Source organism: Momordica charantia (genome assembly GCF_013281855.1).
Source record: "Momordica charantia cultivar OHB3-1 chromosome 5 unlocalized genomic scaffold, Mcharantia_2.0 BLBB01000005.1, whole genome shotgun sequence".
Taxonomy (NCBI): Eukaryota; Viridiplantae; Streptophyta; class Magnoliopsida; order Cucurbitales; family Cucurbitaceae; genus Momordica; species Momordica charantia.
Genome location: NW_028275163.1, coordinates 22,942,456 through 22,964,412, shown reverse-complemented (window position 1 = coordinate 22,964,412; position 21,957 = coordinate 22,942,456). Strand labels below are relative to the sequence as shown.

Sequence of the window (21,957 nt, the reverse complement as noted above, 5' to 3'; positions counted from 1 at the left end):
ATTGTTTTAATTATGGTCATTTTCGTTGAACATTTATTGTACAATTGTCAAAATCTACACGTTATTTGCTTCTATTGTACAATTATTTTGGTTCATGTATCCTATAATGTTTGGTTTGCACCCTGTAGTTTTAAAAAGTTGCTATTTTGGTGCCTTAATTTCATTTTTAATCTTATTTTTCTATTATAATTTAAACACGACATTACACTCAATATATTTCTTTAAATGTAACCATAACTTTATGTTAAAGAATTTTCGTTACATAGAGAATTTGTGTTAAAAATTTAAAATTATGGAGCAAAACGGACCTATAGAAAGTACAATGATCAAAATGAACTAAAGCTGAATCTACGTACACCAAAATAGTATTTTAACCTTACAAATATTAAGATTGTTTTTGTGCACGTTTAGAAACATTAAAATTTCTTATATATAAATCAACCTGAACATAGTTAGTGTGGCTAAGACACATATAATCATTATAAAAGTTTTTTTTAGTACAGCATGTGAGGGTGAGGCTAAAACGAATTAGTTCACTGGTAATTGGCATATACCTCAAACCATGAAATGGTGAGTACGATCCCCCACCCCCACACATTATACTAAAAAAAATATATGTGGGGGTAAGAATTCAAATTCATGATATTTTTTGTCCAAAATAGGTGCTTTGATCAGTTTAACTATGCTCGGATGGGCTATCATTCTTAAAATTGATAGTTCAATTTCTCACCTTGCAATAGTCTAAACTACCAACCTAAATATAGTTCAACAGCTAAATGTTAAACTACCCACGTTGTTGAGTTGAAATAACAAAGAGTAACAATGACTAAACTTATTAAAAAAAAAATACTAAACTTAAACTTATTTCATGTCAATTTACTATGCTTGTCCTTTTGTACTCCATTTCAATTTATCCCAAATTATTTTAAAAATTTAATTTCATCTCTGTGATTTTGTTAAAGATTTGAAAACTATGGGTTAGTATGGTGGGGTTTCATCGCTACACCGAACAATCTATGTTTGACATGTGAGTTTGTCTAGTTTGGGATTTGTAATTCTCCAAACCTACTCATCCGGCACCTAGTTTTCTTAAACTCAAAACTTTTTAAACTCTCAGCTCAAGCTTAACATTATCCAAGTTATTAAACACTCCACGACTAACGAAAGCGAAAGAAAGATGGAACCAGATGCATTCTTAAAAGAAAGCGCTTTGCCTTACCTATGATGCAAAATCAAACTAGATGATGCAAGTTGGAGGGGGTCCTGTTACCACCTATCATACGGCTTTCGAACTTCACTTCTTTTTCTGGTTGTTCCGTTCTGTCGATCGATGATAGTATAAGAGATCTGTAACCCCCAGGCAATAACTGCTTTTGCCGTTAAAAGTCAACCGGTGTTCTCCCTATGCAGGGACCTAGTAGAACACACAATCGAATTTTCAAGGTCTTAATACTTATGTGTCCAGCAAGGTCTTGCATTTTGTCAAAGATCTATTTACACAAAACTAAAAGTTCTCCTATTTTAAATACAATGCTAAAATACAATTTTAGTTCCAATACTTTGAGTTTTTATTCATCTTGGTCCCTCTACTTTCAAAATATCTCGATACATTCAAAATGTTTATTTAGTCTTTGTACCTTAAAATGGACCATTTTGGCCTATATTCAAAAAATTTTAAAACAAATTATATACCTAATTAAAATCATAAAAATATTGAGTGCGGCGTCATGTTGAAACTAAGGTGGAAAAAAATGATAATTAAAAATAAAATTAAAGGATCAAAATGGACCTTTTAAAAGTAAATTAATTGAAATGAATCACACAGTGTATTTTAACCTAAATACAATATTAAATACAAGATGGATGGTTTATTCAACACTCAGAGTTCCAATCTTGACCCTTGTTGAACCATTAAACAAAACTAAAGAGTAAGATGTTTTAGGGAAAAAAAAAAGATATTTTTTAGCCCCAAAACCATCATCAGCCCACACCAAACTTTAGAAAATGGTAGAGAGAAAAAAAAAAAAAAAAAGTTGACTCAGCAGAACTGAAGGGAGAAGGAAAGGCAGAATAAAATTTGTGGATTTCGAGAAATACGTACGTGGAATTGCAATGTGTCTAATGGCGAACAAGGCGTTATACCAAAATATAAATTAAATAATTAAAAAATTTAAAAATTAAAAATATATCCCTTTTCCGTTCACTCCCCAGTTTTGTTCTGAAACCTGTGGGTTAGGTTAATTTTTCCAGTTTCCCTCTCTTTTCTTTGGGTGCCGCCAAAACCATGGGCGGTTTTCTGTCAACCCAAAACCACAATCCGCCCTCCCAAAACCGGCTGCCCGTCCCTCTGATATATACTCTCGCTTTCACATTCTCTCTCCCACTCCATTCCCCTATCCTCTCTTCAAAAATCTCCACATTGTTTCTCACATTCTTCGAGTTTAAGAGGTTTTTTTTGTGTAGGGATTGATTGGTTTTTATTCCATTTCTGGAATTTGTAACGGAAAAACTCAGAGAAATTGGGGGGTTTCGGTTTAAATTTAATGGAACCTGGTAGTTTAGGCGGCGGCGGCGGCGGCGGCGGTAATGGTGGTGGAGGGCTGTTTTCCGGGATGAATTCTGCAATGTTGGGATTGGAATTACCTCTTCATCAGAACAACCCCACAAATCCCCACCAATTACACCACCCCCCAATGGCGCCTTATGAGCATCACCACCACCACCACCCACAACCACCGCCGGCGGCCGTGAAGTACCCTTATCCGGCGAAGCCGAAGCCGCAGCAGTTGAATCTCAGCGACGAGGAGGAGGCGGGGTTCGCGGCGGACGACAGCAACGGTGACGCGAAGAAGAAAATCTCGCCGTGGCAGAGGATGAAGTGGACCGACATGATGGTCCGGCTGCTGATCACGGCGGTTTTCTACATCGGAGACGAGGGCGGGGCGGAGCCGGTGGATCACGCCGGGAAGAAGAAGCCGGTGGGGCTGCTGCAGAAGAAGGGGAAATGGAAATCGGTGTCCCGCGCGATGATGGAGAAAGGATTCTACGTTTCGCCGCAGCAATGCGAAGACAAATTCAACGATTTAAACAAACGATACAAAAGAGTGAACGACATACTCGGAAAAGGAACCGCGTGCAGAGTCGTCGAGAATCAAAACCTCTTGGATTCCATGGAATTAACACCCAAACTGAAGGAAGAAGTCCGAAAATTACTCAATTCCAAGCACCTGTTCTTCAGGGAAATGTGCGCTTACCACAACAGCTGCCGTCACGGCACCGGCAGCAACAGCGGCGGCGGTCCCCACCCCTCGCCGGACACGGCGGCGGAACCATCTCACATTCAACAACAACAACAACAGCGGTGTTTCCACGCGACCGAGAACGCCACCGCCGCCGCCGCCGAGGGGTCCAAAAGCGAGGACGACGACGAGGAGGAAGAGGAAGAATCGGAGGAAGAAGAGGAGGAGGAGGAGGAGGAGATTGAGGGAAGTTCGCGAGGGAATGAAGAGGAAGAGGAAATGGAGTCGAGGAAGCGGGCGAGGAAGGGGGGAATGACGGCGGCGATGCAGCAACTAAGCGCGGAGGTGATCGGAGTAGTACAGGACGGGGGGAGGAGCTCGTGGGAGAAGAAGCAGTGGATCAAGAGCCGGCTGATTCAACTGGAAGAGCAGCAAGTGAGGTACCAATCGCAGGCGTTCGAGCTGGAGAAGCAGCGGCTGAAATGGCTGAAGTTCAGGAACAAGAAGGAAAGGGACATGGAAAGAGCGAAGCTGGAGAACGAGAAGCGGCGGCTCGAGAACGAGCGGATGGTTCTTGTGGTGAAGCAGAAGGAGCTCGAATTGATGGATCTCCACCATTATCAGCAGCAGCAGCACCAACATTCCTCCAATAGACGAGGGGATCCATCGTCGATTACAGGCTGAAGAAGAAGAAGAAGATGATGATGATGATGATGAAGAAGAAAGGGGAAATTCAAATTAGGGCTAGGGAAGAAGAAAAAGAAGATAGAAATCGAAATTAGGGCTACGGAATTTTAATTTGTTAGGATTGGGGGTTTTTGTAATTTTCAAAAGAAAAAGTGTAAAATTGACGTGTTTTAATTAATTAATTAATTAATTAATTTTTGTATGTCATTTTTGGGTTCAAAATTGGATGTCGGATGATTCGGAATAAGGATACCAGATGAAGACACTATTGCCCCCACGAGACATGGGATTTTGCTGATTTCTTCTCCATTTCCTTGACATTTTAGATAAATTTTCATTTTATACTTTTTTTTAATTAAATGTTTTATTTATATTATTTAAACTTTTGCGATAAAATTTTATTTTTTTATTCTTGAGGTTGGGAGAATGAGTAAATAAATTATACAAAAGTGTCCTTCTTGTAGGGTTTTGGTTTCCAAATTTGCCCCTATGTAATAGTTATCTTCAACTTTTTTTATTTTCGTTGGAGATTTTTATTCATAGGTTTTTCTAAAACAAATTAAAAGGTAAAATTGAAAAGGTTAAAATATTAAAAAATAAAAAAAATAAAAATCGAAACTAACGACTTATATAATTTAAGTTTAAAACTAGTTTTATTAATATTAGTGATTTTTTTAGAAAATTTTATGTAAAATTTGACTTAAATTGATTAAGTTTTTCTTTTCTTTAAATATAACAAATATGGGGTGTCATTTAGGAGAATTTTTCAAAGAAATGAGGATAGATTTGAACCTCCAATGTTTTTACCGTTGTCTTGGGCCGTGCTTATAAAGATGTTACTGTATAAGACATTTATCTTTTTTTTTTTTTAAATGTTCTTTTTTACTTCAAAATATGATACAGCATAATACTATGTGGCTTCTAAAAGTTTTTGAACATTGAAATATATATACACTACAAATACAAATATGGAAATTCATACTTGGAAGAGGCTAAATATTTGAAATAATAAACTTTAAAATACAAACTCAAATTAATAATTAGTTTGATTTAACATTTATTTTTATACAAAACACAGTTATTAATAGTGAATCTAAGTACAATTTAATGGTCTATAAGAAAAAAAATACAATTTAATGGATAATGGGGTAATTATGTCAAGCCCAACAAGCTACAAATAGACTCAAGTTAGGTCTAAGATGAAAAAGTCCAAACGAAGAAAATCAACAATGAAATCGAGGCCCAACGCACGGAAGACAACAACCCGGATTGGATGAAACCGACCTAGATCGGCACCGACCTTGGCCGAGAACTCCATGATGCTCATTCGATGGCATGAACCCACCCAACCTTGGTAAAATCCTATTATGGACTGATGACCCCTAAATTGACATTTAGACCACAACAAAATACCTAAGTCCAAAAGGGTACGTTTCTTGAGGTATTAAGATTGAACCTCTAAAATATGAGAGCAAATTAAACCGTAATGTATGCTAAAAACCCTATTCTCAATAATGGAAAAGCCTCCGATTATGACTTAGACATCGAGCCTATGTGGCTAGCACCACACTGGTATTTAGTGCTGTTTGTTTTGTAGGTCGACGTCCGTTTTCGATTTCATTATTTATAATTGATGCGAATTCGACGAAGTCTCGAGGAGTCTAAATTCTACCCCAACAAATAAGATATCACAGGTTCAATTTTTTATCTCACAACTACAAAAATGAGAATAATATATATGATTGAACCAAAAAATGATGGGTTGGAATTATATATATTCCAAAGGTATATTACGGACAACTATTCAAAATTCTCCAACAATTTTTGTACCACTGGTTGTACTCGCCCCATCTTTAGCGATTAAGCCCAAACGAAATCAAATATTGAAATTGTCAGACTCAAATCAAGTTGGTCTAGCCCGATTTAAAAACTTTTATCTATATTAAAAAAAAATTAATTAAAAGACATTGTTAGGGATTTTTGTGGGGTCCGGAACAGGGACAAAATGTCTCCTATCTTCGTCCTACAAGAAGCCCTAATCGGAATCTCCGGCCTCAGTTAAGACGGGTTTCCGTGGGATAAATGAACACTTATAAATGTGGAATGTGAAGATTTGAACCTTTAATCTTAAAGAAAGGAGAGTAAGTTGTTGAACTGCTCATAATTAATTGAATTGATTGTTTTAAATCCATGATAGTTATTTATAATAGTTTGTTAATAACACAAACAATCAATAAAAGGGTAAAATACATTTTGATCTCCGAGGTTTGAGGTAGGCGTCTAATTAGTCCCTAAAGTTTTAAAATGAACACTTTTCATCCTGAAGTTTGAGAAATAGTTTTAAATGATCTTTTTTTTTATTGTTAATTAATTAATATAAAAATGACGTGACAAATTGTAATTAAATTGTTTATTGTAGTTGCTGATGTGACAAATTATATTAATTAAATAATATATGTGTAGGTGATGATGCTTTCTCCCTCCTCTCCTCATCTTTTCCTCTCTCTTTCTCTTACCCTTTTCCGACAACCACCATGTCTTTGTCACCGCGGTTCACCATTCATATCGGACATATATCATTTAATTAATTTAATTTGTCACATCAGCAACTATAATAAATAATTTAATTACAATTTGTCACGTCGTTATAATATTAGTTAATTAACAACAACAAAAAATCAGGGACCATGTAGAACTATTTCTCAAACTTCAGGGATCAAAAGTGTATTTTAAAACTTCAGGGATCAAGTTGACACCTACTTTAATCTTCAAGGATTAAAAATGTTCATTTTGAAACTTCAGGGACCAATTAGACATCTACCTCAAACCTCAGGAATCAAAAGTGTTCATTTTAAAATTTTAGGGACCAAGTAGACACCAGTCTCATATCTCAGGGACCGAAAGTATATTTTACCATTAATAAAATCAAATTTTAGACTGAGTTGAAGGGTCTTCTGAAATATGATATATATATATATATATATATATATATATATATATATATATATATATATTTCTCCAAATCAAAACTTTTGAGTCGGTAAATCACACCATTTGAAAGACCATATATTGACCGACCTAATTCACGTGGTTTTTATTTTTTATGTGTATGTTAGGTTAGGTTGAGTTAGCCAGGTCATTAGGTTTTGGTTTTCTAATTTAATCTCTATGCTTTAAAAACATTCAATGCAATATTTCATTTATTAATTATACCATTTTCATGGAGGAATGTTCAAATTCTTAAAAGAAAAAATAAAGTCACCTCAGAGATGAGATTTTCAGCATTTATGATTATTAGAAGTCTGTACAAATACTAGTTTTAGTGAGAAAACCTAATTTATTCTCTAAATTTATGATTTTTTTCTATAAAATTATCTATGTCAATCCACTAAGTCATACAAACTTATTATCAATCAATTTAATATTTATCGTAGTGAAAGGTATAATAAATAAAATTTAAAATATATAAGACCAAATTAAACATTAAAGACCCAATAAAAAACATTAAAAATACTTATATTTCTCGCATTTGGAAAAAAAAATAGAAAGTATCTAAAATTGATCTTATCCTATATGATATTTTACAAATATCATTTTCTTAAATATTTATAAATCTAAATTTTCAAGATTTTTTTCCAATGTCATTCTATTACATTTATTATTATATTTTAAAATATATTTTTTAGGGAGGATTTAGAGTTTATGATTTTAATTATTTATTAAAAATATGTGAAAATGGGTAGCTTGTAAATGCCATTCTATTACATTTATTATTATATTTTAAAATATATTTTTTAGGGTCCACGATTTAGAGTTTATGATTTTATTTATTTATTAAAATTATGTGAGAATGGGTAGTTTGATAATTTTCAAATGGACCTAGACCTCTATTTTAACAGATTTGTAAATTATTAACATTTAAGTCATTTATGTAATTAGATTTCTTAAAGAGCCTACATTTACTCATAATAAAAAAAAATATTTCACGGATCATATTGTCTATAGACGCAATTGTTGTTTTAGAATTAAGATCGATAACGTTTCAACGGTTTCATAAATTTGAACCTACCATTTTAGAAAAGGTTATAAACGTCTTGACGGTTTCAAAAACGTTTTTTTTTCCTTACGGAGATCCATAAAGTATGTTCAAGTTATTAACACATTTTTATTTTTTATTTATTAAAAATACAAAATTATGTTGAATGGTTAGAATGCCTTCAGTCCGTGATTTGAAAAAAAAAATAGATTGAATAAAAATAAAGTTATATTCTATATTTTCAGTATAAGGTATTATATTTGAAAATTGAATATCAATTAAAAATTTGTTGGATGTGTTTAGTAATAAAAATAGATTGAATAAAAATAAAGTTATATTCTATATTTTCAGTATAAGGTATTATATTTGAAAATTGAATATCAATTAAAAATTTGTTGAATGCGTTTAGTAATAAAAATAGATTGAATAAAAATAAAGTTATATTCTATATTTTCAGTATAAGGTATTATATTTGAAAATTGAATATCAATTAAAAATTTGTTGGATGTGTTTAGTAAAAAAAATAGATTGAATAAAAATAAAGTTATATTCTATATTTTCAGTATAAGGTATTATATTTGAAAATTGAATATCAATTAAAAATTTGTTGAATGTGTTTAGTAAAAAAAATAGATTGAATAAAAATAAAGTTATATTCTATATTTTCAGTATAAGGTATTATATTTGAAAATTGAATATCAATTAAAAATTTGTTGAATGTGTTTAGTAAAAAAAATAGATTGAATAAAAATAAAGTTATATTCTATATTTTCAGTATAAGGTATTATATTTGAAAATTGAATATCAATTAAAAATTTGTTGAATGTGTTTAGTAAAAAAAATAGATTGAATAAAAATAAAGTTATATTCTATATTTTCAGTATAAGGTATTATATTTGAAAATTGAATATCAATTAAAATTTTGTTGAATGTGTTTAGTAATAATTATATTGTAAACTAAAGGTACCAACTAAATATTTAGTTTAATCTAAAATATTATTAGTTAATTTATGAATACATGTCATAAAATTTATATAATTATTATTTTATAATATTATATTGTTTATAATATATTGCATTATACATATTTTAACTATAAAAAAATCTTATAATATGAGATAAAATCTAAAACAAAAAAAATTATTTAAAAAAAGTATACTATTTAGATCACAAATACATAAACAATTTTAAAGATGAAATAGTGCATTTGGTTGATAATCTGAAAATAAAAGTTGGAAAACAACAAAATCAATAAAAAATAGAGTTACATTTGATGTTTCAGTGTTGAAATATTTATTTGATATCAGATTCGTAAACTGTATCTCAATTTTAAAAATTGTTCAGGGTGTTTAGTAATACCAACTAAATATAAATAATATTAATTAATTTATTAATAATTTACACTTGGAAATTTTTCAAAAACAAATATACTAAACAGATATTCACTAAATTCCCGAGAAGAAATATAAATCGCATATGAAACCAACCCAAATCTACCATTGTTCAATGAATATGAAAAATAATTGTATATCAAAACATGTCTTTAGTTATTTGATTGATGAAGCCAACTAAAACATAATCGTAAGATATGTATTAAACTATAAAGTTGAGATTTCAAATATCTGTCAATTCATGACGTAATTAAAAAAGAAATATTTGAATTATGCGAGTTTTACTTATTCGAGTTTTTCTCAAAAAAAAAAAAAACTTATTCGAGTTATGGCATATCGTCCTTGTCGATCGAGGACGTGACAGATTTGATAATTGGGGGTAGTATCCGTAATTGGATTATACCAAAAGGGTATTTTTGGAAAAAAATTCAGTAAAGAAATGAAATGCTAACGATCGTCACGGACCTCAACGACCGGGGCCCACCATGTGCGAATGCCGATGGGATTTTGTGAGTACTTAACGGAACCGTGACGATGTGGTGTTTGGCAGTTCACGGCACACCGTGTTCCGTCAAATACGTTTCTCTGAAACGTTCTCAACGTCCCGCTCTGCTTCCCTAACGCCGTCGTTACGCGAGCTTGAATTGTAACCCTAACGTCCTCTAATGGCTTCCTGTGACGACGACTTCTCTCTCCTCAGCGACGACCACCACCACCACCATCAACACCACCAATCCACCACCAACCATCATCATGTACCTACTCCTCACCACATCCATCAATCCTACGCTTCTCACCGCTTCACGCCCCAACCGTCTTCCGTCCACGCGCCGCCGCCGCCGCCTCCAACTCAGCCGACTCCGCCGATTCTCGCGCCGTCCGGCAGTCCGAAGAAGATCGGCGCACCGATAGACGAGGAGGAGGACGACGACGATGGAGAGGATTACGGTGACGCCGCTTTCTGCTCCAGTTCGTTTGATAATGGAGATCCGAGTCGGCTTGGTGTTGGTGTTGATGTACGGGTCGAGAAGAGGAAGGATCAGTCGGATGAGCTTGGAGAGGACGGGGCTTCGTACAGTTATAAGAGATCGAAACCTTCGTCCAGTGGCGGGGAATACAGGAAGGATCGGGAGGAGTGGAGCGATGCGGCTATCTCGTGCCTTCTCGATGCGTACACCGAGAAATTTACGCAGCTGAACAGGGGGAATTTGAGAGGGAGAGATTGGGAGGAAGTGGCTGCAACTGTGAGTGAAAGGTGCGAAAAGCAGAGCAAGAGCGTTGAGCAGTGTAAGAATAAAGTGGACAACTTAAAAAAGAGGTATAAGTTGGAGAGGCATAGGATGAGTAACGGTGGCATTTCGATCAGCCACTGGCCTTGGTTTAAGCAGATGGAGCAAATTGTTGGAAATTCTTTGACGATGAAGGTCGTGTCCGATGAGGATCGGAGTGTTGGCTCCTCGGGGAATACGCCGAGGCTATCAAAGAGGTTCTACTCCTTCCCATCTCTTTCCCCTTATCTAGGCATTCTAAAACTATTCATGGGAGAAAAAAACATGTTATGAAACAAATGGGTGTTCTTTCAGATCTATGTTCTGTATGTGTTTTTCATTTATCTCTCTATTTACCTGAATGCATTAGTTACTTGTCTATTTTCGATGGAGATCTTTTAGTAAGTTGCTGGCCAAGCCTGGTGACCATTGTTTCTTGATTGCACATACAATTGTCTATTTGGACATTAACACTACAAGAGACAAAATTTCTTTTCATGTTTTTACTGATGGGGGTTGTAATTGGTAGTATATCTGCAATTCTTGCATCCTTGGAATCTTTTATGTACCGGTTATGGCTCTGGGAGTGGAAGGAGCGGTTTGAAGTTCTAAGGGCTTATCTTTAGCAATAGTGCTTAGATCATACTGGATCAAGATTGTACAATAATTGAAGCGAATGTTTAGAATTTTTAATTTGTCCTCTCAAAACTGTACTAGCAGCATTGTTATTTCAGATGTCTAAAGATGGCTTTGTCTGGAAATATCTGTTTAGTGTATAACTTGAACTTCTGCCTGTTATTTCTGCCCTAGATAATACCATTAGTGCAGTTTGATTGGTCATGTGTTTTGCAGTTTTCAGGTGTGTTAAACTTAAAGCAATCATAAAATGATGGTCTTGCTATTATAATATAGATTTTATGGCGTGCAAGTAAACTGATTATTCTTGTCCGGATGGGCCAGTCTTGCTTTTGGGAGCAGATTTCAGTTTCCATTTGCATGACATATTATTACCAATATGGTGTTTTTTATGTGTACTGACGGAGTACTGAGTAGTTTGGAGTTACTTGGTTTACATGTATATACAAGACACAAATATTTGGACATGCCTGGTTGATTTGCTTTCATCTTAAAAGACCCACATTTTTTCTTGAGTTTGTTGTTTTTGTTCCAAGTTTCTAGTTTCCTCCAAGCAAAAGCCATTTGTGATTGTTTTCTTCACGAGGTAACAACTTATCTTTGTTTTTGCGATCTGTCTGGCAGGTATGTTCTTCCCACACCCAATACTGCTGGTCACATGAATAACATAAAACCCAAATCAGTTTCCAGTCCAAGGTGGAGAAGAATTGTCTTTAAAATTAGTGGTGCAGCTCTTGCAGGGGCTGGTCCTAACAACGTCGACTCAAAGGTTAATATAATTTGCTTGTGACCTTAGTAGGTCAATAACATTATATATCATTGGGATAATTGGATAGTTGCCAACATCAAATTTGTTTCTCTGATGATTAGGTTGCAATGGCAATTGCCAGGGAAGTCGCCATGGCTTGTCGCCTGGGTGTGGAGGTATTAATTGTTGCATTTAACCACTTTGAATTGCTTCTTTCCATTTGTTCACGTTGGGCTCTTTATAATATTGCAGGTGGCAATTGTTGTTGGAGGCCGTAACTTCTTCTGTGGAAATTCTTGGGTGACTACAACGGGTTTAGATAGATGTACAGCATACCAAATTGGGTACGTTTTCACTCACCACCTTGGCAATACCAAATCCTATTTCTCATGATTTTTTTGGCTGTTTTTATATTTTACACTGATTTTATCGTATTTTTACTCCTAAAAAAAGATAACATAGGTCTTCAGTAACAAAAATCAGTGTTTTATGCGACATTTTGGTTACATTATTGAAATTTAGATTTTTTCAAGGCTAGAGGCTTCTCCCATAATGCTAGACATTTGGAAAAATCATGAAAATGTCAAAATATTGTGGAAATGTCAAGGAATTGTTGGTATATTGACAAATTAACGAAAACATTCTAATTTTTTTGAAAATTCTTTGTGTGTGTGTATGTGTTTTTTTTCCTGATATTGAACTCTAGGAAAGGGGCCTGTATATTTAAGGAATAAGTAATTTTGTATTTTAGGAAGGAAATGAAGAGGTTAACATACCTTATAGTGTCTAAAGCTTGAACTTACCTAGGTTGGTGATACATTGCACTTCATAGGGGTGCCCGCCTAAGGTCTGCCAAAGCGGCGGAGCCTACGTAATAATTTGTGGCAGTGGGTGCATGCGTTCCCATGACCCCTTGTTCAAAAAATTATTCAAAAAGTGTCTAAAGCTTGAAAGTTCTGTCACACTAAGTTTTTTGATGCATAGTTGAGGCCTTGATTGCATCAGAGGTTTATTGGGATAAATTAATAGAAGACTAATAAATTTATACAACGATGTTGGAATGTATCATTTGTTGTTTGTAGACTGGATGTGGTAGCTTATGAAATGCTCAGTGCAATTTAAGAAGTGTAGGTTTATCGTGTATGTGCTGACTTTAACTTGATTGTAAAATTTACCAGATTAATACCGTTTTGTTGTTACTATATTCATGATTGATGTTGACATGTCGAATACCATATCCACAGTATGATGGCTACTGTGATGAATTCAATACTTCTCCAGTCAGCATTAGAGAAGATGGGCGTTCAGACTCGTGTACAATCTGCATTTATGCTTCATGAGGTTGCTGAACCATACAATAGACAACGTGCTATAAGGCATCTTGAGAAAGGCAGAGTAGTTATATTTGGTGGAATTGGTGCTGGCGCTGGAAATCCCCTGTTTTCCACAGATACAGCTGCGGCTCTTCGAGCTTCTGAGAGTATGACCTTGCCTACCATCCTCTCGCTCTTCCAGTCACATTATTGCATGCATGATCCCTTATTTTTCATTTTTCCAATTGTATGCGCAGATATGCAATGCACATATTAGCGTCTTTTGGACATGAATGCTTACATAGTTTTACATGCCTTTCCCTCTTAGTTCAAGCTGAGGCAGTTCTCAAGGGCACCAATGTTGATGGGGTGTATGATTGCAATTCCCAAGACAACAATTTTACATTCAAGCACATCTCTTTCAGGGAGTTGGTATCAAGAGGTGCCACTACCATGGACATGGCCGCACTAACTTTCTGTGAAGAGAACAACATTCCCGGTACGTATGCTTGTTTATGTTATTAATTAAAGTAGTGTACTCAATAGCTTATTTAACGATATCAATTCTATCACAGCAGCAGGCAGAAAATTCTGGTTTAATCTCATGGCATTGAATATAAGTTTTGATGTACTTTTATCCATGAGGTAGAGCGAGTGCTAGAATCTTGGTTATAAGTTGATAATGGTTAAATCATCATTCGTTGCTTGGGTTTTCAGAAGTTTTTGTTATTGCATAATTGCTGTAGGATCAGTTTGGAATTCAACCCAGTTTTCTTTTATGTACAGTTGTCGTCTTTAATCTTCTTGAGCCTGGAAATATCTCAAAAGCATTATGCGGAGAGCAAGTTGGTACACTGATTGATCAAAATGGAAGAATTAGCTAATGTTTCGTGATGTTGAGAAATATTTAGTATTAGGTATGTTGTGTCAAGTCAGTAGAGTATTGTTCAGTTGGCTCTTTCAAGAAATGGTAGCTGCCTCCTTTAAGCTTCTGGGTTCATCCCGGAAGCGTTTACTATGTTACTTGCTCAGTAACTCTGTGTGAAAGTAGAGTAGATTCTGATTACTGATTTGAAGATCTGATTCTTGGTGTGGTGCCAAAATTTCTTCTGCATTTGCCTTTGTATTTGTATTTGTATTTGTATGTATATTATTATTGATTCAGTATAAGGGTAGGTTAAGCAAATTGATAAGGATGACAGATTGATTGGTGTTCATGTTATCTTTTATTCAGAAAAGAGTATAATTTACTTGTCATGTAATGTATTTAAAGTGTTTGTAAGTTGAATGCCAATCTGGCTCATTGCCACAACTTTCAATCCATTATTCAGCAGAAATTTTTGCTGTTTTTCATAATGTATAAAGTACAGTTGAAGTGTGCTGAAACAAGAAGCAATTGGACCAATATCAAGAGAATTTTGGGTTTTTTTTTTGGTGGTAATTGCTTTCAGAGTTATTATTAGCATGTTGATTTTGCATATGATTGTATCATTTTTCTTAATTGTAGGAATGAATCTACTTTATATTTGAAATTTTGATTTCATCTAATGAACTTGAAGAAATAGTATACTAGACTCAGATAAGTAATGTTTTTGTGTTTTCTGTCTTCTGTTTTTAATTAGAACTATTTTTTTGTAATATGGGTTTTTATGGAAATTTTTATATTTTATTTTTGGTTGTATTGAGTGTTTATTTCAATTGAATTTGGGTTTTCGATTCTTCGAAGGTCTCAATTATCAATGAAGGGAACTTTTTCTTTCTTTTTTTTTGGGAACTAAAATATTGTATTGAACCAAAATTATTTAAGGAACTCCAATGTTGAAGGAAAATTGGTAGGGCTGCAGAAACGGTGATAGAAAAGACATGCCCAAATCTTCCATAACTTGCCTACTTCTGCATGGCCTCTTTATTTAGACGTTTTTTGTTTGAATTCAAAACTTGGGTCACCACACAACCAAAATCACCTTAGAAAAAAAAAAGGTCAAAAAATGTCGTTTCTTCACAAAAACTTACATTTTTAATTTTATAATGCCTTAAAATATGACCCTAAAAATGTGAAAGTAAAGAATCAAACTTGCAACTAAAAAAAAAAAATTATAACGGATAACTATAGCTATGATGTCAAGATGAGGTTGAGAGATCTTACTCCTTTCGTAAAAGTTGGAGGTTCAATTTCTCATTCTCGCATTTGTTGTATTAGGAAAAAAAAGAAAAAAGTAACATAGTCGTTGGGAACTCACATCCAAGTTTGGTTTTTGTTATTACTCAACAATTTGTTAGCTTTGATTAGAAGATTTAGCTATGAAATAGGAATCTAATTTTTCAATTAATAGAATGGAATATTTTAAACGTTTGATAATCAATTTATTTTATGTTTCTTAATTTTGAAAGACAATTTTTCTTCTTTGAGTTTAAAGGAGATGTGAATTTGAACTTCAACCTTCTAGGGAGGTGATTAATATCTTTGATTTGTTGAACTATACTCATGTTGCGGGAAAAAAAACTCATATCACCGAATTTTAAAGTTCATATATATGGTATTACAAGAAGATGTGAGGAGATGAAATAGAGGATTTGAAGATTCAATTATCCATTTTTCCTTTTGGGAGCCTCAAGATTTAGAAACTAATATATACTCCAACCTTAAATTACATGATAGGAAACTAAATTAATTAGCTTAATAACAGCTTATAGGAAGATCAAGGGACCTTTCCCTTCCCACTGCCACAGGGAGCAAACATGAATCAAGTTTTACAATAAACACCAAACGTAGATTCTAATAAATACCATAAATTTGCATGAGAAAAATGCAAGAGAAGATTAATTTAAACTAAACATTATCTTAACAATCAGATCAAGGGTCAACCCACCTGAAAATTTAGGCTAAACCATACCATCTTCTGTGGTGGCTAGAGAAGGCGAAAGCGAATTGCGCGACTCGTCGTAATCTTCTCCGAGCGGGGACTGCTCGACCCTGATATCTTCGATCATCTTCGCCACTTCTGCCATTGTTGGTCTCTTCTCAGGCTGTGGCAGAACACAGGCCAACCCAACATGAAGCATTGACACAAGCTCCTCCTCAATGTTCTTGTACCTCAACAGCTCAGGATCAAACACTTCTGCAGTCCACTCTTCCTTCACCACGGATCGGACCCATTTCGGGAGGTCGACCGCCTGGTCTTCCTCGTCATTTCGGGGGTGCGACGGTGACGGGTGGAGGGACGGTGCTCGCCCGGTTAAGACTTCAAGCAACAAGACCCCGAAGCTGTAGACATCTGCCTTTTGAGAGAGGCGTTTCGTGTCGTCTTGTTCGGGGGCCTTGTATCCTCCCAACCTAGCAATGGCATGTACGGGGTTGAGAAGCAGAGACAGCCCAAAATCTGAAATGCAAGCCAATCCATTCTTGTCAAGAAGAACATTAGAAGACTTCACATTCCCATGGGGGATCTTTGAAGCACTGTATTCTCCATGGATCCTGGCTAGCCCTCGAGCAGCTCCCAAAACCAAGCTGATTCTCGTCGTCCAATCCAATGGAATTCTCCCCGGACCTCGATTGCCTGATTCAATCAACAAAAACAAGAACAAATTAACCCATGGCTTCATTGGGGAATTTCATCAAACAGTTTGAAAGCATCAGAGTTTCATCACAGAACCAACCATGGAGAAGAGAATGTAAGCTTCCATTGGGAAGATAATCGTAAACCAGAAGCTTCTCTTCCTTGGCGTAGTAAAAAGCTCTCAATCTGACGATATTTGGATGCTTAAGCTTCCCAATTACGTCCATATACTGCTCGAAATCTTTCCTTGGACATGGATTCGCGTCCTTCAGCCTCTTCACGGCGACCGTACAACCGTCGTCCAGCACCGCCCGGTAAACCGTCCCCAAGCTTCCTTTTCCGAGCATCTCCGCCGACGCCCGGAGCAAATCTTCGAGCTCGAATTGCTTCTTCCAATCGAAGAACACGAGTTTGCTTCTGTCTGTGGCGTTTGTTCCGTCGCTGTCTCCTCCGCCATTGGCGTAGACCTTCTTCTCGCTTCCGTAGCTGCTCCCGCTCTTCCTTCTCTTCCCGCTCTCGCTTCCGGTCATGGAGCTCGAGCTCCGGTCACGCGCGCAGTAGTACGCCACGATGAAGGAGATAATCACGAGCAACGCCACGCAATTCGCGATGACAATGGCGACAATCGCGCCGGGGCTCAGTCCTTTCCGCGACTCTCTGTTGTTCGGACTGATTACAGGGTTTTGAGGCAGCGAACTTGGATTCGATGGTACCGTTCTGCCGGAATCCGACGCCGGCGGTGAACCAGTCAACGAACAGACCGGCAACGGACTCGATCCGCAAACCCCTTCGTTTCCGGCGAAACTCTTCTCGCCGAATTTCTTCAGCATCCCGTCCGGTAGCCGCCCGTACAGTTCATTGTTGGTTAAATTCAGTTCCGTCAGATTCACGAGCGACGCGGAGACATCCGGGATCGCACCGGAGAGCACATTGTTCTGCAAACGCAGCGTGAGGAGCCGAGACAATCGAGAGAGCTCCTCGGGAATCCCGCCGCGGATGTTGTTATCGGACAAATCGAGCCGGAGGAGTCTCTTGAGAGAGGAGATCTCCGGCGGAATCTCGCCGGAGAGGTCATTGCCGGAGAGATACAGCAGCTTGAGGTTCGTACAGTTGGCGAGCGGCGAAATGGTGCCGTTCAAGCGGTTGTCGTGGAGGTCGAGAAGGCGGAGCTGATCGAGCGGCGCCAGAGCCTCAATGGGTCCTCGTAAATTGAGAGAAGGAAGAGAAAGAGCAACGACGCGGCCATTAACGGAGCACTGAACTCCACGCCATGAAGAAACACAGGCATCAGACCCAGTCCAGTTTCCGAGAAGTCCGCCATGGGAATCAGCTTGAAGACGGAAGCGAGTGAGAGCAGAAGTATCATCGGAAGCCAAAGAAGGCAACGCCAAAAGGGCAAGAGAGAGAAAGAAAGCCATGGCAGAAGCAGAAGCAGAACAGAAAATCTTCATCTCCTCCTCCATCATTGGCGAATTGGGGACCTGTAAAACGAGTGAGAAACAAGAATGCCCCAAAACCCAAATTGAGAAAGGGAAGCAGAGGGAATATCCTGTTGGTTTGTTTGCGTCTGGTTGTTCTAGAGAGAGAAAGCTTGGTTGGAATGGAATGGGGGAAGAGGAAGAGGAAGAGACAGAGAAACAGAATCTGGCTGATCTGCCAATCCTCACACAGAGAAATGGGAAGTGGGGGAATGATTAAAGGGTGTGGGAAAGAATTAATTAAGAAATGGCTGATTTCAAAAAGAGATTATGATTATGGTTATAAAAAGAAATTAGGGAGTGATTGAAACTGAGGAGGGAGAATGATTTGAAAAGCTTAATTTGTTGCCATTATTCCATATGGGAAGCAGCAGATGGAGGAGGAACAAGGAGGGAGAGGTTGTTTGAATCATTGCTGTCCCTCCACTCTTCATATATCAAATGAGTAAAAATTGGAAACTTTTTTTTCCTTTTTGAATTCCCTTTCTTTTTCCTTCCTACAATAGGATATATGAAATTTATTTCCTAAGGACAGTTCTTAATCAAGATTCAAGCCAACATAAGTACAGTTGAACGATAATTAGCATATATTTTTTTCTTATAGTCGGAGGTTTATTTCTAAATTATTGTACTAAAAAAAGTCAAAATTTGAAACCATAATTGTTAATAGAGTTTGCTTCTTCGTTGTCTACCTAACTTTGTCCTAATTCTTCTTTTAAAAATAATGGCTTCTTTCGCGTTGCCTCTCTTTTCATACTTATTTCGTTCAAAATATTGAAGGATATCTGCTTTGCTCAAAGGGTATATTTGAAATGGACATGAAAGGTCAAAGATAGTATTGAAACTTTTGAAATGGTAGAAGTATTACCGGGAAGGGTGTCATGATTTTACACTCTCCTCCGCATTTACTTTGACAATGTCCTTTTTCTCCATATATATTCCTTCACCTTCTTTGGTGTTTGCAATGGAAGAGGGTTAAGTTTGACAATGGAAAGAGAGGCAAAGAGAAAGTGAAGGAAATTGGGGAAAAAATACCCATTTCTTCTGACATTACCATTCTCAGCTAAAGTAATGTCATCGGCCTTTTGCCTTTTTGTAGGGCCCTATATGATTCATGTTTTTAACCCCTTTATTTCAATGGAAGGTGACCAGTTGCTATCAATTGGTTAACATACATATACATGTACTCAAAAAAAAAAAAAATTATCGATGTTTTGATCGGTAAAATCTAATTGGCTTATCGCTTCTATCTCGAGTTCAATTTTTTTCTAGTGTATTTATATCTTTTGTCGTGTATACATAGTCTTGATGGACCTTCACTGATCAACTGTTTGAGCATCAAGGCTAGTCAAGCAATAAATGTTGTTGTTGTTATTATTTTTTTAAATGTCAACCATGAAAAAAAACTTGTCAGCGTAAAAAATCGTCAAATAAATAGATTTTTAAGTGACAATTTTCTTTTTTTAATAATATATTATTATAAGTATGTGGATGTGAGAATTTGAACGTTCAACCTCACAGAAATGTTGTTTTGAACCATACTCGTTCCAATATGATGTCACAAAAAGTTATAAATGTCGTTGAAATATTTTACCTTCTAACTATGATTCAACTTTTCTAATTCATTTATTTCATTAAATATTAAAAAAATAGAATTATTTTTATTTTTATTTTTTTAAATATAACACATGGAGGTAGGCGGAGTTTTGAACTCATTACCTCTTGGCACGTGTCAATTATCGTTGAACTAAACTCATGTTGATAAATGTTGAAATATTTCTATCCGTCGTGCCTCAAGTAATTGAAAACGTGACAGTCAAGAAAAATTTAAAAATGACGGGTAAATTTCTTTTTTTTTTTTTTGAACGTTTATATTTACTCTAAGATGTAGAACAAATTCCTTGCCAAAAATTTTGGAGTGACGAAGTGAAAGGGATTTCTCTACTGCATCTGCTATAATTTAATCATTGAATGATGCGACATTAATCAACTCATATCAAAATTAGAAAAAAGAAATTAGGCAATGGAACAAGTTTTATAATATATAGAAACAAATTAACTGAAATTTTAAAAAGAATAAATAATTGGGTCTGGTGCTTCTTTTTATTAATTAATTTATTATATGTTATGGAAAAGGAAAATGAAAAAGGTCACAAGTTTAAGTCAGAGGAAAGCAAGCTTGCCCTAACTTGTAATGATTAATTAAGGATATCAACATGCTCATAAACTTTATTAAATTTATTATTTATATTACACTTATTTTTATTTTCTCCTTATTCATAAAGCTGTTTATTTTTAATTTAATAAATAAGCATATTGGATTCGTGGTAAGAAATTGATCTTATTCTTTTGGAAATTTTTTACAATTGAACGTATATATAAATATTATATGTGATGGAACGATAATACCTTTTCAATTAAATTTATAAATTTGGTTCTTAGGAGCGCTTAACAAATCTCTTTTAACTTTTAATTTGGTATCTAATAAGTTTCAAAATTTTGAATGTTGGGTTCATTAATTAAATTCTTAACTTATTAGATACTTTTAAAAATTTAGAAACTTACTGAATATAAAATTGAAAGTTTAGGGACTTATTAAATAAAATTTTAAGTCTATAAACCTATTTAGTAAAATATCTATTAGACAATTTTTAAAGTTAGAAACTTACTCGAAAGGATTCTTTTAACCATACTTTTATTACCATCCATTGAATTATCCTTTAAAAGAAAATTACTTAAAGTTAGAATATAAAAAAGAAAACATAAAGACTAAAAATAAGATAAAGTGTAAAAATTTAGTGAATAAAATAATATTCAAACCTCAAAAGGGATTACAATTCAAATATATTCTCCAAATTTAATAATGAGAAAACATGTCTCTAACAAATTTAATTAGATCCCAATCATAAAAATCATTTGAACTTGTAACAAAAATTATATTCCTATTTTTTTTTCCAAGAGAATTTTTGTTTGCAATTGAGTGGAACTCTTTTTCACCAAATACAAATAAAATGATTTGGATAACAATGGTCAATTTTCAACCATCTATTGATTTCCACTTTTTTTCCATTCCCTTTTAAAAGTCTCATAAAGTGACATAATTAAGTTGGTGGGCAATTGAAGTTGTTCTCTTTTTGCTCCCATTTCCCTTATATAAAACTTATATGGGTAATTAATTTTATTGGGTTCATAAGTTGGATTTTGCTTAATTGAGGGATATTTTGGACCTAAATTTATTATTTGTGCTTAATTAGTTATACTGTTTCTTGTTTTTTAGTTTCTAATTTTCCACGGGTAAATATTCTTGTTTCTTAATTTTTTGTTTTTAATTTTTTTTCAAACATAAGCATTTAGTAACTAACTGTACTTTATTTTCATTTCTCGTTTCTCGTTTCTCATTTTTAAGAAATGTTTCTAAAATTTCTTGAAAACAAAATAGTTAATTTTTTTTTGTTTTGTTTTTCTTACTGTTTCTAGCTTTTTACAAAATATAAATAAAAGTATTATTGTATCATTCTTGACTTATAATACGCATAATAAATATTAAAAATAAATAAATAAATTTGAATATTTAATTAAAAAAATTAATTTTCATATAAAAATT

General features: G+C 34.9%; 3 protein-coding genes across 3 annotated transcripts; 2 read left to right on the top strand and 1 right to left on the bottom strand.

Annotated features, from left to right (window-relative positions):
• The first annotated feature begins 1,864 nt into the window (after positions 1 to 1,864).
• On the top strand, positions 1,865 to 4,133 carry LOC148211551 (sequence-specific DNA binding transcription factor). The gene has a single exon (XM_088123953.1). The coding sequence runs from the start codon at positions 2,544 to 2,546 to the stop codon at positions 3,921 to 3,923; it is 1,380 nt and encodes a 459-aa protein (XP_087980079.1). The 5' UTR covers positions 1,865 to 2,543; the 3' UTR covers positions 3,924 to 4,133.
• A 5,503-nt stretch (positions 4,134 to 9,636) lies between these two features.
• LOC111014396 (aspartate/glutamate/uridylate kinase family protein) lies at positions 9,637 to 14,630 on the top strand. The gene is made up of 7 exons (XM_022289112.2): positions 9,637 to 10,839; positions 11,882 to 12,026; positions 12,128 to 12,181; positions 12,258 to 12,349; positions 13,250 to 13,485; positions 13,647 to 13,817; positions 14,105 to 14,630. The coding sequence occupies exons 1-7, from the start codon at positions 10,019 to 10,021 to the stop codon at positions 14,200 to 14,202; spliced, it is 1,617 nt and encodes a 538-aa protein (XP_022144804.2). The 5' UTR covers positions 9,637 to 10,018; the 3' UTR covers positions 14,203 to 14,630.
• A 1,305-nt stretch (positions 14,631 to 15,935) lies between these two features.
• LOC111014256 (Leucine-rich repeat protein kinase family protein) lies at positions 15,936 to 18,767 on the bottom strand. The gene is made up of 2 exons (XM_088123951.1): positions 16,976 to 18,767; positions 15,936 to 16,875 (listed from the first exon to the last, which is right to left on the bottom strand). The coding sequence occupies exons 1-2, from the start codon at positions 18,339 to 18,341 to the stop codon at positions 16,202 to 16,204; spliced, it is 2,040 nt and encodes a 679-aa protein (XP_087980077.1). The 5' UTR covers positions 18,342 to 18,767; the 3' UTR covers positions 15,936 to 16,201.
• Between the last annotated feature and the right edge of the window lie 3,190 nt (positions 18,768 to 21,957).